The 14,898-nt window shown below is 44.5% G+C and overlaps 2 protein-coding genes across 2 annotated transcripts; both read left to right on the top strand.

The window, feature by feature from the left end:
• The first annotated feature begins 8,146 nt into the window (after window positions 1-8,146).
• Window positions 8,147-10,785, top strand: LOC123502969. Its single transcript, XM_045252268.1, has 2 exons — window positions 8,147-10,040; window positions 10,163-10,785. The coding sequence occupies exons 1-2, from the start codon at window positions 8,147-8,149 to the stop codon at window positions 10,783-10,785; spliced, it is 2,517 nt and encodes an 838-aa protein (XP_045108203.1).
• Window positions 10,786-10,908: 123 nt separating this feature from the next.
• Window positions 10,909-12,958, top strand: LOC123503181 (uncharacterized protein K02A2.6-like). The gene has a single exon (XM_045252726.1). The coding sequence runs from the start codon at window positions 10,944-10,946 to the stop codon at window positions 12,588-12,590; it is 1,647 nt and encodes a 548-aa protein (XP_045108661.1). The 5' UTR covers window positions 10,909-10,943; the 3' UTR covers window positions 12,591-12,958.
• The last annotated feature ends 1,940 nt before the right edge of the window (window positions 12,959-14,898 follow it).

The following is a 14,898-nucleotide window of genomic DNA, read 5'->3' on the forward strand; positions in this document are numbered from 1 at the left end:
TCAAGCACTAACAAAAGGGACGACATAAACAATGAAAGCGAAACTGTCCCATCTGAGCGTAATAGCTTAAAAGTTTGGTTACATTAATGTGCGCAGTATAAGAAACAAATTTCAGGATTTAGATGAAATTGTCAGCACGAAAGACAAAGACATTATCGGCGTGACTGAATCCTGAATAAACACTTCAAACAGAGACCTTTTAGCAGAATTTTCGTTACAGGGCTACAATTTATTTAACTGTGAAAGAGCGCACAGAGTAGGAGGTGGAGTACTCCTATATGTCAAATCAGATCTTCGCCCGCTTTGGAAACCAGTCAAAAAGATAAATAATATCGATGTCTCATACGTTCAACTTAACTCTAAACCGCGAAAATTAGTAATTGGTGTCATTTACCGACCTCCAGGACAACTACAGGAAGCTGACAACAAACTATATGAACAAATAGCTGAAATTTGTTCGGAAAATGAGACCATAATTGTTGGAGATTTTAATCTTGCCGTTAACAGATGGGGCGATCCTTTAAATTCACACTCGGGACAAAATTTGTATAATAATCTTTTAGAAAGTGGTCTTGATCAACTCGTACAACATCCAACAAGAGGTGATAATATCTTAGACCTTATTTTAACGACAAATGAAAATATAATTTCTAATGTAGAAGTTGGTTCCGAATTCAGCACCAGTGACCACCGGGCGATTACATTCAATGTCAAAACAAGTAAGATGCTCACAAATGTAAGTAAAGAAAAAGTACCTGACTTTCGTCGAGCTAATTTTGGAAAACTCAGAAAAATTCTGTCTGAAAGCGATTGGAGCCAATTATCGAGTGCAAATTGTATAAATGAAGCGTGGAAAATATTTACATTTAAACTAGATCGAGCTGTAAAATCCTCTATTCCACTATGAAATAGGCACTCAATCGCCAGCTATAAACCTAAATGGTGGAATTCAGAAATGAAAAACTGTCTCTCTGCTAAAAAACGCGCCTACCACAAATACAAAACAACACACAATGAAAGAGACAAAACTGAGCATGACCAATTGCGACGCAATGCTAAAAACTTATAAGGAAAGTAAGAAAATTATGAGCTCCATATCGCCAATCGTAGCAAGACAAATCCTAAAGAGTTTTCAGTTATATCAGAACTAAAAAGCAATAGCTTCATCAATAGGGCCGCTAGCTTTAGACAATGGCGAACACACGGACGACGAAATTGAAATGGCTATTAAATTAAACAATTACTTTGCGTCAGTCTTCACTGAAGAAAATTATTCAGAAAATCAGCCAACTGCACCAAATCACAGCAATAATGTCTTTTTAAATACGTGCGATATCCAAGAAAATGTAATTTTGAGCGCAATAAATAAAGTTAAAACAAATAAAACTCCTGGTCCCGATAAAATTTCTCCACGAATACTAAAAGAGGCAAAGAAAGAACTTGTTAAACCATTGTCTATCCTCTTTAATAAATCACTAAGCACTCGTAAAGTTCCTGATGACTGGAAACTCGCAAACGTAACTCCAATCTTTAAAAAAGGTGACAAGTCTCAAACTAGAAATTATCGACCAATTAGCCTCACTTCAGTGGTAGGTAAGCTAATGGAGACAGTTTTCAGGGATAAAGTTGTTGCATTCTTAGAAAGTAACAACATAATAAACGAATCACAACAAGGATTTAGAAACAAGCAGTCATGTTTAACAAACCTACTTGACTTTTTCCATGATATATATAATTTTACGACAACACTAGAGCGGTCGATATCATATATCTTGACTTCCAAAAGGCTTTTGACAAAGTGCCACATAAACGTCTTATCAATAAAGTAAAAGCGCATTGCAGCGTGGATATTGGTTGTCTGATCGTAAACAGCGAGTTGTGATCAATGGTAAATCTTCAGACTCGAATAACGTAAGCAGTGGCGTTCCTCAAGGATCAGTTCTGGGATCTATTCTTTTTATTATATATATTAACGACATTGATGAAAGAATAAATTGTAAGCTCTCAAAATTCGCAGATGACACAAAATTTTGCAGAGTAGACTCTGAAAGCCAAAGAAAACTTTTGCAAAGAGATATAGATACTCTCATTGAATGGTCACACAAGTGGCAAATGAAATTCAATATAGATAAATGCCACGTTTTACACATAGAAAATCAAAATCCTCAGGCGACGTAGAAGATGAATAATACCCGCATGACGAGTGTGGACAAAGAAAAAGATTTTGGTGTCATTGTTTCAGCAGACCTCAAGCCTAGCAAACACTGTACTGAAGTCGCCAAAACTGCAAATAAATTAGTTGGTTTCATTGGACGATCTTTCTTTTTCTTTTTTTCTTTTTTTTACGTAGGGAAGAGGGCCAGCCAAGGGCAAAAAAAAGAAAGTTAGAAAAAACCCCACTTGAGCGCTGGCTTTCCAAAGAGTACAAAAAGTGCCAAAACCGTCAGCCAGAATTAGGGGAGCAAATGCCTCGATACCTCCCTCTTAAAAGAAGACAAGTTGTAGGAATTTGGAAATACAGATGCAGGGAGGGAGTTCCAGAGTTTACCAGTGAAAGGGATGAATGATTGAGCGTACTGGTTAACTCTTGCATTAGAGAGTTGGACAGAATAGGGATGAAAGGAAGAAGAAAGCCTTGTGCAGCGTGGCCGCAGGAGGAGGGGAGGCATGCAGTTAGCAAGATCAGTAGAACAGTTACCATGAAAATAGCGATAAAATATAGAAAGGGATGCAACATTTCGGCGGTGAGAAAGAGACTGAAGACAGTTAGTCAGAGGAGGGGAGTTGATGAGACGAAGAGCTTTCGATTCCACTCTATCAAGCAAAGCTGTGTGACTGGAACCCCACCAAACATGCGAAGAGTACTCCATACAGGGACGGATAAGGCCTTATACAGAGTAAGCAGTTGGAGGGGCGAGAAAAACTTTCAAGTCCGAAAAAATAATATCAACATTATATAACTCACTCGTTCGTCCACATCTCGAATACAATGTTCAGTTTTGGTCACCGTATTACAAAAAAGATATTGAGAAATTAGAAAAAATACAACGCAGATTAACTAAAATGATCCCAAGGCTGCGGAACAAATCCTACGAGGAACGCCTAAAGGAATTAAATTTATTTTCTCTCAAGAAACGGAGAGTAAGAGGCGACCTATCATGCTTTTCAAAATTTTTAATGGGTGTGCAAATTTGAATATTCAAAAATACGTATCAGTCGACCAGTCAAATGTCACCAGAAACAATGGTTTTAAAATTGTTAGTAAGCGTTTTGTAACAAATGAAGCCAAACACTTTTTCTTTAATCGCATAGTTGATATATGGAATGGTCTGCCATCAAATGTTGTCAACTCAGGTACTATCGAAACATTCAAAGTTCGCCTCGATAAATACTTTGAATCTAATCCCCGGTTGTCGCTATTCATTTCCGAATAACTTGCGCTTTTCTTTATCTCCCGGGCCTCTGATTGTGGTTTAAATTGCCCGTTAGTTTGAATTACTCTCACCGTCCATACATGACACAGATAGCCCAGAGTGAACGGTCACTACTTTTACTCTCGATCTGTGAAGGGCTGTGGATAGTCAAGAGCCCTGACAGTAGGTGACCATCATCGGGATTTAAGGTACCAGGGATCACCGCTGCAGGGGGTAACCATACAGTGTGCGGCGCCCTTTAAAGGGAAGTGCACTTTTACAGTGGTTGTACGGAGCTGGGGCCTGATTGACTGCTGCCTCTCTTGAAAGCGCCAGGCAAGGCTGCCGCACCACCTTTTTGACTCCACACTGTGTTTACATACATACTACACTGCACTGCATACACGCACAGATAGCCCAGAGTGAACGGTCACCACTACTACTCTCGACCTGTGACGGGCTGTGTTTGGAGAGGGCCTTGTCAACCATTGATCATCATCGGGAACTAAGTACCAGGGATCAATGTTGCAAGGGGTTATCAGCGTACGGCGTCCCTACAGGGAAAGTATGCTATCTCAGTGGATTGAACGGAGCTGGGGCCTGATTGACTGCTGCCTCCCTAGAAAGCGCCAGGCAAGGCTGCCACACAATCCATTTGACATACACACTGTGCATCCATGTACACAATGCACACACAACATGACTTTTACCAAGCGTTAACACTTTCCCCCACAGACACAAGTAGTCAGACGTAGATTACATATTTTCTTTTCACTCTCTACTAAAATTCCATGTGATTTTTTAATATCACATGGTTTCGCCTTTTTTCCTGCCAGCTTCGGCTGGAGGGAGGGGTGGGTGGGGAGGAGCCTTCTGTTTTGCTGTCCTGTCTCTACCACTGGTAGTTAGTAGATAGTCTCCACAAACAGCCTAGTAAGGACCTAAGGGTCTGTTGCTGTTTGTCTTCCTTTGTATTCCTTTGTATTTTGTATAACATTATCGCAGTTGGTAGGAAATACTTCACGTGTCAAGTTAATTGATTGCATCTTGGATCGAACTGGTAATGGACCAAGCTTGAACCCCAGCTAATGCGGGTATGGACAAGATGAATTCATGTACAACATTGTGATTTCCACTTAAAATTCATGCACGTACTATACTGTGATTCCCACTAAAAGTTCATGTAAACCCAATGATAGTATTTCAAGAGTAGTTTAAGAGCTACAGCTAGCCGTCATTACAGGCGAGTGCATATATTCGTAGAAAATTTCGGAATATTTAAAAAATATGAATATGACAACCAAGAGTGACTCTTCAGTTACGGTCAAGGCCCCACTGACTCACATCCGAGAATGGGGAGCGGCTGGGAGAAGGATGCTTACAGATGCGTACCGGACATGTATGGACTACTCTGTCATTCGCAGTACAAGCACTATTCTAGCCGATCAAGGTGAGGAATTCTCGAACCCCAGCAAAATTATATAATTTTCGTGGCACACCAAGGAGATAATGGCAGCACATTAGTGTGCCGTGGCACAGGCTGTGGGAGTCCCTGCACGGTCTGTACATTCCTGTCATGTCGTGGCCATGAAGCACAACACCTTAGTTTGTACAACTCCTTGTAACTAATTCAGCTCTCTAATTATTAGCACCTGTTTGGCAGTACAACCTGTTTTTTTTTTTTTTTTTTTTTTTTTTTTTGAGGGGGCCGGAGGGGCAGTTCTAAAATTATCAGATTTTCCTTACTTTCTTTTCGGTCCCTGGTTTCTAGAAGCTTCCATTATTTATCAAAGATGGTTAAGTATATACTCGTTTGTCAACTTATAGTTGTAGCTCGGCAAGCTACATTTATGGCATTCTTTAAATCAGTTATTTTTCATTTCATTTACAAGATCATAAAGTTGCTCCCATTCTTGTTCTAGTTTTGAAAGGATGGCTCAGCTGACGCGGCTATCCCTCACAGACTTTTAATTTGTAGTGCCGTTATCATTTTCATATTCTTGAGCTGATTAGCAGTAGATCTGAATTCTGAAATACTTCTGTGCCGCACCTTGACTATATACGTTCAAAAGGTTTAAGGCGGGTTCACACGTGCCAATTTGCGACTGCAATTGTAGGTTGGTAAGGTTTCCAACTGAATATATGTGCCTAGTGACTGGAGAAACCAGTCGCAAAACAAAACCAACATGTCGGTCTTGTTCAGTCGATTTAGGACTTTATTTACGTTGTGACATCAAGAAGTAAGCTTTGAAAATATGGTGTCTATGTAGAGAAGATGTTAGAGTTGCTGAGAGAAAAAGAACACATCTGGGACCCCAAAAATTAATTGTTCAGTAAAAAAGTTTGTGCAAATCGTCGTTGGAAGAAATAACTGCCCTCTTCAAGAACTGTTTCCCTCAATGCAGGGTGTTGTTGGAGGTGAGGATTGAAGACTTATCAGGACTTAATTTGATCGCAATTGTGCATAATCTTCTTAAGATTAGTGTGTGGCAGAAACTCCTTTCTTTCCTTCTACTTTGCCAGGGATGTATCCACAGGCATATTCTTTTCTGTTGAATCTTCCGGTATGCCAAAAGAGCAACCACCGCTTCAGCATTGTCATTGGAGGAAGACCTTGGCGGGTAGCTGTTACATTCACTTCCAGCCAAGGTGCCAACTAATCCCTACTTTCAGTCGCTACGTTCCGACTAGAAGGGCTAAGTCGATACTTCTAACAACTTGCAATTTAAGTCGTAAATTGGCACATGTGAACTTGCCTTTAAGGCGGTGTCACACTAGCACTTTTTCCGTCTACTTTTTCCGTCGCTTTTTTCTGAAAATCGACAATATTTTGGCTGCGGCCTGTCACACACACAAACGGTGTTTCGTCGTCACTTTCCGTCGTCACTTCCCGCCAACACAATGTAAACACAAACATGGAGGCCACGCTGCGGCAAAGATACACTGCTCTGAACGTAATACTATGTATTACGAAACTTAGACGAGCTGAACAAGCCGAAAAGCGTGCATGGATGCGTTCATGGTTAGTGGTAGAACCAATGCACGTAGAAGCAGGTTGAGGAGACGCGGCAAGTCTTGTGGTCTTGGTCTTGGTATGTAAACAGAGGCGGAAAATTTGCAAACGGAAACGATCCCTATCGTCTGACAAATTCATGCGATAAGTTCATGCGGAACGTTGAAAAATCGACGGAAATCGCATTAATCGACGGAAAAAGTGCTAGTGTGACACCGCCTTTAGATGGAGTTAAGCAGGCTTTTATGATTTTTTTTTTTTTTGGGTTCTTGAGGCATAAATTGACTTAATTTCCACATAATCAGGAGAAATACTTGAAAACCCGACTAACCATCTGTGGCCTCTGAAAATAGTCGAGGTAAAAGAGAGAAGCGTTTCAGAATAAGTATTTTTGTTTCGTGTGTGTGTGTGTGTGTGTGTGTGTGTGTGTGTGTGTGTGTGTGTAATTCACCACGGTCGTCTGATGGTCACCCAGACAGCCTTCCCCATTATGGAGCGAGCTCAGAGCTCCTAGACCGATCTTCGGGTAGGACTGAGACCACAACACACTCCACACACCGGGAAAGCGAGGTCACAACCCCGCGAGTTTCTTATAGGTGAACAGGGGCTACACATTAAGAGGCTTGCCTATTTGCCTCGCCGCACCCGGGATTTGAACCCAGGCCTTTTCGGTTGTGAGCTGAGCGTGCTTACCACTACACTACGCGGTGTGTGTGTGTGTGTGTGTGTGTGTGTGTGTGTGTTTTACCTAGTTGTATTTACCTATATAGTTTTATAGTTGTAGTTTTACAGGGCTTGGGCTTTACGCTCGTGTGGCCCCGTCTTCATATCTACACTTATCCAATTTTATTTTAAAACTATGCAAACTCGTTGCTGACACCACTTCTTCACTTAAATTGTTCCAAGTCTCAACACATCTTTGCCGGAAACTATGTTTTTTAACATCTTTCAGACATCTTCCCTTCCTCAGTTTTTTACTATGCGATCTTGTGCTTCGAATGTCATATTCTTCTCTCAGGATCAGTTTCTCATTATCCACTTGATCCATTCCGTTAATCAATTTATAAACTTGTATCAGATCCCCTCTCTCCCTTCTCTGTTCCAGGGTTGGTAGATCCATAGCCTTTAGTCTCTCCTCATATGTCATCCCTTCAAATTCTGGAACCATTCTTGTAGCCATTTTTTGTAGTCTCTCCAACTTCCTTATGTGTTTCTTTTTATGGAGGTCCACACAACTCCTGCATATTTCAATTTGGGTCTTATTATAGTACTTATCAATTTCTTCATCATTTCTTTGTCCATGTTGTATGATAGCAGCGTGAAAGAGAAGAGTAAATGATTGTTCGGTTACCTTGTTTCACGTGTGAATGATACCCTTTGCCTGTAAAGAGGTAATGATTGTCTGCCTTCCCTCGGGCTGTATACGTGGCGTGAATGAAAGGTTACTTGGTTTAGGAAAACTTGAGCACGGCCAGTGTGCCTCCACCACGCACAGCTCCCTGTACTCGCACCTGCTGCACCTTGTTGTCTAGTAAGAGTATACACGTTGCTCGTTGCCATTGTGTTTCCTTGTTCCTCGGCGATGATGGTGTCAACACATCTACGTACCAAACATGGTGCAGTGAGTAGGATCGCCGAGTGAAGGATTGTGGAACCTAAAAGTGACTGACAGTGACGCTGTATTGTGTGCGCATTTGTTTGCTGTTCTCACGCCGAGAAGATGGAGCAGCAATTAGAACGGCTGACCACTCTTCTTGCGACGCAAATGGAGCTGACACAGCAACAAGAAGCACAGCAGCGGGAGCGGGATGAGGCACACCAACAGGAAATGCGCGCCCTGTTATCGGGGTTAACTGGTGCTCCGCCCTCTCACAGTACACGAGACGGTGAACCAGTGCAGAAAACTAAGCTGCATAACAGTGTGGTGACTCCTCCTTACCTCACATGGTCTGCTTCGCTGAGGGAGTTTGATGCGTGGCGGCACAAATTTGAAGGGTACGCTCGCCTGGCTAACATAACTACCCTCAAGCCCTCCGAGCAGCAAATTGCTTTACGTTCGCTTGTTGATGAGGAATGGACTCGCGCACTGAGGTATGGCCTGGACGTACAGCAAGATGCAGACTTGAAGACTGTTCTCGACGCTATGGAAGTGCATCTCAGGAATAGACGTAACGTTATACTGGATCGTCGAGAGTTCTACTTGAGAAGACAGGAAAGTGGTGAAAATTTTGACGAGTTTCTGTGCGCCATCAAGGAAATTGCTGCATTTTGTGGTTTCTGTGAGGAATGTATGGATAACAGACTACGTGACCGAATAGTTGTGGGTACAAGTGATGAGGTAGCATTACAACGTATGTTGGAAGAAAAAGACTTGTCTCTACAGAAAGCCATAGACATATGTCGGTCAACCGAAAATGCGGCGAAGAATAGTGCTGTGATTCGAGGATGTAGTGTGGGGAGAGTATCGCAGTACAAGAAGAATGCGCGGTACGGACGCCCAGTTTCGGCGAATAGTGCAAGGCCTTCACGAGACTGTGACGAACTGTGTCATAAGTGTGGCAGAGGAACGCACACGGGTGACCAAAAGTGCAAAGCGGCTAATGTGGCTTGTAATAATTGCGGTAGAATAGGGCACTTCGCGGTTGTTTGTAAAGCTCGTTCCCGCACACCAGCGACTCGGCGCAAAGCGGCGCCACCACAGGACACCGGCACTCGTCACCGTAAACTCCATCGGGTCATTGCAGACGTCTACCAAGGTAAAGGAAGTTCACGACAGACTCCTCGGGTCAAGATTGTAACCACTCATCCTGGCGGACAAGGACGTATTTCCTGGACTCCTGACTCTGGCGCCGAGGCCACAGTCATGGGTTGGGACGTCGCCAAGGCTGCTGGGATCAAGCAGGCTTTGCTTGAAGCAGTGACGGGCGAAGTTTTATACGGCGCCGGCCAACAACAACTCGCTTGTTTGGGTAAGTTCACCTCTAATTTGGAATTAGGTGACAGGAAAACCTCCACAGAAGTGATTGTTGTTGACAAGCTGAAAGGGGCACTACTGAGTTGGTACGACTCAATAGCTTTAGGATTGTTACCACCTAACTTTCCTACTCAGATTCGAGCAGTTGAACACGGTACATGTCGTTCACATCAGCAGGAGTGTGTTACAGCAGCAGACCCACTACCCCAGTGGAGACATAACTACGAGCCTTCAGCGACGGAAAGAGCACAACATGCCGCAGCCATTATCCATGCTTTCCCGCAAGTTTTCGGTGCTTCACAGACCTTGAGGGAGATGGATGGAGACGCTATGCGTATTCAGCTGACTGAGGACGCTCGACCCTTCGCTGTGACTGCTGCCCGGACCGTTCCGTTCAGCTGGAGAGATGATATCAAGACCCAGCTTGATGAACTTCTGGACCTGGACATTATTGTTAAGGTAAATCACCCTACAGATTGGTGTCATCCAATTGTACCTGTGCGAAAGAAATCAGGCGGAGTGAGATTATGTGTAGACTTCACAAGACTTAACAAGTATGTTCGCAGGCCAGCCTACCCTATACCATCCCCGCATGACGTCATTGCTTCGATGGGGACTGGATCGAGATGGTTCACTACGTGTGACGCAAAGATGGGTTACCACCAAATCAAGATAGCCGAGGCGGACCAAGATCTCACGACCTTTCTCACTCCGTGGGACGCTTTAAGTTTAAGCGTGCACCCATGGGTTTGGTCTCGTCAGGCGACGAATATAATCGGCGCGGTGATGCAGCCCTGGGTGACATACCACAGACGATCAAGATAGTTGACGACATTCTGGCGTATGATGGTTCATATAAACAACATCTGGCGCATGTAATTGACATTGTTCAGCGCTGTGATAAAGCTGGAATAACTCTGAACAAACATAAGTTCAACTTTGCCCAGCCGCGTGTTGACTACTGTGGCTACTCTGTGTCACGCAGTGGGTATACTGTGGACGAGAAAAAAGTAGCTGCCATTGCCAACTTTCCCCGCCCACAAAACATTACCGATCTGAGATCATTCCTTGGTTTGTCTAACCAGTTAGGAAACTTTACTTCCAGCCTCGCCAAAGCTGCCCAACCGCTACGAGATCTGCTGAGGCCGCGTAATGTTTGGTGCTGGACTTCACAGCATGACATCGCGTTTGAGGAGGTGAAGGAGTTGCTGATGGCACCGCCCGTGCTCTCTCATTTCGACGCGTTACTCCCCACCATGCTGCAGACTGATGCATCCAAGACACAGGAATGGGCTTCGCATTACTACAACTGCACGGTAAAGACTGGAAGCTGGTTCAATGTGGTTCACGGTTCTTATCAGATGTGGAAACACGGTATGCAGTGATAGAAATTGAGATGGCAGCCGTCCTATGGGCTGTAAGAAAATGTGGAGCTTTTTTGAAGGGTTTACCTCATTTCAGCATTGTTGTTGATCATCGACCTTTGGTACCTATTTTAAACTCAAAACTTCTCGGTGAGATAGAAAACCCTAGGTTGCAACGCATGCGTGAGAAATTAACAGCATACACCTTTACCACCAGTTGGCAGAAAGGCAAAGAACATAATATTCCTGATGCACTTTCACGCTTCCCCGTACAGGCACCTAACGAGGAGGATAAGGCTGCAAGTGATGACGAGGACCTGCTGCACGCTTTAGTCATCGCCTCTGTCAATGCTGTTACGCAGGAAGGAACCAGCCTCATGCCACTTCGAGACAAGACTTTGGAAAAGGTGCGTGCTTCTGCTGTAAGAGACCCTGAATATAGCGCATTGCGCACAGCTATACTAACAGGATTCCCTGAACATAAGCAAGAGCTTGTTGATGATTTGAGACCATATTGGAAGATACGCGACCAACTTGCAGTCGATGATGACCTCGTTGTTTATGGACCACGCCTAATCATCCCCAAAGGCTTACGGCGAGAAACTTTGCAAAGGCTACACGACAGTCATCAAGGCATCGCCCGTACTAAGCGACGGGCCCGGCAAACCGTATACTGGCCAGGTATAGAACGTGACATAGCACAAGTTGTCTCCTCATGCCGAGAATGCCGAGCACTCCTACCGCGCCAAGCCAACGAGCCCCTCTGGCAGCACGACGACCCACCAACTCGCGTGTTTGAGTCGGTCTCGGCAGACTATTTTCACTTGGCTGGTCGCACATTTCTTGTATATATAGACAGGAAATCTGGTTGGCCTTGTGTATCATCCTGTCCACGATCTGCTAATGGTCACCATCTTACTTGTGAGTTGAGGAATTTTTTTGCAGCCACAGGTGTTCCACGGGTGTTGAGTGATGGTGGACCTCAGTTTGCGTCTTCTACTCATCGACGCTTCCTGGCTCGGTGGGGGGTAGAGCACAGGATCACTTCGCCGTACAACGCCCGTGCAAATGGCCATGCAGAAGCAGCCGTCAAGGTGATTAAGAAGCTGATACGGACGACTTCTTCACATGCTTCCCTGGACGATGATGCTTTCGCTCGTGGGCTCCTGGAGCTGAGAAACACACCGAGGGAGGACGGACGATCTCCAGCTCAAGTTTTGTTTGGACATCCTATGAAATCAGCCCTTCCTGTTCACCATCGTTCATTTGCTCCGGAGTGGCAGCAGGCCGCTCTGAAATGTGACATTAAGGCAGATCACCTCCGCTCCTATTCAAAGATATATCATGACAAGACCTCTAAACCACTCTCTCAATTACAGATTGGTGCCTTAGTGGATGTTTGGGATCATGCAACTAATAGATGGGGACTACTGGGCATTATTACAGGTGTTGGCTCCCGCCGTGATTATCTGGTGAAGATGGGCAGCGGACGCACACTGTGGAGGAACCGCAGATTTCTTCGCAGTCACCAGAACGAGGGCGTGTTCACTTACGCGTCACCCAGCCAGTCCCCGCCGAATGTTGTGGGGGAAAACATTCCCTCAGTGGATCAGCCAGAACCAAGGAAACTACTGGCTGACCAGCATCTATCAGCTTCCCCGCCTCTTCGTCGCAGCACTCGGCACCGCAGAGAACCCGACCGATTAGCAGTTCGCTGGGGTACGCCTACCTACGCAGACGAGGAAGAAGACGACCGTGATGTTCCGGACAACCCTGTCATCTCGGGGGAGGTGTATGATAGCAGCATGAAAGAGAAGAGTGAATGATTGTTCGGTTACCTTGTTTCACGTGTGAATTATACCCTTTGCCTGTAAAGAGGTAATGATTGTCTGCCTTCCCTCGGGCTGTATACGTGGCGTGAATGAAAGGTTACTTGGTTTAGGAAAACTTGAGCACGGCCAGTGTGCCTCCACCACGCACAGCTCCCTGTACTCGCACCTGCTGCACCTTGTTGTCTAGCAAGAGTATACACGTTGCTCATTGCCATTGTGTTTCCCTGTTCCTCGGCGATGATGGTGTCAACACATCTACGTACCAAACACATGTAGTGAAATGCTAATCCAATATTCCTTAATAAATTATGTCTCTCTGAAAATTCTATCAATATGGCTTACCGGTTGATTGTTTTTCTTCCATCGTCACTCCCAAGTCCTCCTTTTTTACTTTCTCCAGTTTTACTCCATCACCCATCTTATAGATTCCCACTGGTCGTCTTTCACTCTTTCCTATTTCCATGACATGGCTTTTATCCACATTGAATTCCATCTCCTATTTTTTACTCCATTTCCAGATCATATCTAAGTCGTCCTGCAGTATTTCACAATCCTCTTTTTGCTTTATAACTCTGCACAGTTTCGCATCGTCCGCAAACAGATTTATGTAGCTGTTCGTTTATATATTGTACGGGAAAAAGTATTGGCGCCAATACTGACTCCTGTGGCACTTCACTCCGCTTTCTACTGCTCTCCACTTGGACTTCATATCTTTAACTACCGTTCGTCTGTGTGTGTGTGTGTGTGTGTGTGTGTGTGTGTGTGTGTGTGTGTGTGTGTGTGTTTGCTACATAAATACCAGCAACATAAGAACTAGAACAGCACTAGGTTACTTTACAGACTTCATGTACACATCAGAGAGAGAGAGAGAGAGAGAGAGAGAGAGAGAGAGAGAGAGAGAGAGAGAGAGAGAGAGAGAGAGAGAGAGAGAGAGAGAGAGAGAGAGAGAGAGAGAGAGAGAGAGAGAGAGAGAGAGAGAGAGAGAGAGAGAGAGAGAGAGAGAGAGAGAGAGAGAGAGAGAGAGAGAGAGAGAGAGAGAGAGAGAGAGAGAGAGAGAGAGAGAGAGAGAGAGAGAGAGAGAGAGAGAGAGAGAGAGAGAGAGAGAGAGAGAGAGAGAGAGAGAGAGAGAGAGAGAGAGAGAGAGAGAGAGAGAGAGAGAGAGAGAGAGAGAGAGAGAGAGAGAGAGAGAGAGAGAGAGAGAGAGAGAGAGAGAGAGAGAGAGAGAGAGAGAGAGAGAGAGAGAGAGAGAGAGAGAGAGAGAGAGAGAGAGAGAGAGAGAGAGAGAGAGAGAGAGAGAGAGAGAGAGAGAGAGAGAGAGAGAGAGAGAGAGAGACTGACTGACTTATAAGGATATGTATACAAAATTACTACAAAAAAAAATGTAATTGAACATTTGTTTCCATGATCATCCAATGAATACTTACTTATATATAAGTAACTTTAAAATTTCACTCGTGTTGGGCCCAATACTGATGAAAACAGGAGAGTTTTAAGTGACTGCAGATTTTATTATAGCTATAGTAGTATAGAGCTAAAATTGCATTGATTGTGTTGTGAGTTTTATTGACAAGACCACCTTACATGCAATAGATGGAAATTTTTGTATGTATAGTTGTTAAGAGTTCAAATCTATTGTAAATGTTCTGGATTGATTGCATTGTGGAAAACAACTTTATTTCTCCTTTTCTTCTTCGATGACATGCATGTGATGGCTAATCCCTAGTGTGTGTGTAATTCACCTCGGTTACCTGCTGGCCACCCAGCCAGTCTTTCCCATTACGGAGCGAGCTCAGAGCTCATAGACCGATCTTCGGATAGGACTGAAACCACATCAACACACAACACACACCGGGAAAGCAAGGCCACAACCCCTAGTGTTACATCCCGTACCTATTTACTATTTACTGCTAGGTGAACAGGGGCTACACATTAAGAGGCTTGCCCATTTGCCTCGCCACTTACCGGGACTCGAATCCGGCCCTCTCGATTGTGAGTCGTGCGTACTAACCACTACACTACGCGGTGTGTAATTCACCTCGGTCGTCTGCCCGTCACCCAGCCAGTCTTCCCCATTACGGAGCGAGCTCAGAGCTGATAGACCGATCTTCGGGTAGGACTGAGACCACATCACACACAACACACACCGGGAAAGCGAGGCCACAACCCCTCGAGTTACATCCCGTACCTATTTACTGCTAGGTGAACAGGGGCCACACATTAAGAGGCTTGCCCATTTGCCTCGCTGCTTTCCAGGACTCGAACTTGGGCCTCTCGATTGTGAGTCGAGCATGCTAACCACTAC

This window comes from Portunus trituberculatus, chromosome 13 (genome assembly GCF_017591435.1).
Source record: "Portunus trituberculatus isolate SZX2019 chromosome 13, ASM1759143v1, whole genome shotgun sequence".
NCBI classification, from domain to species: domain Eukaryota; kingdom Metazoa; phylum Arthropoda; class Malacostraca; order Decapoda; family Portunidae; genus Portunus; species Portunus trituberculatus.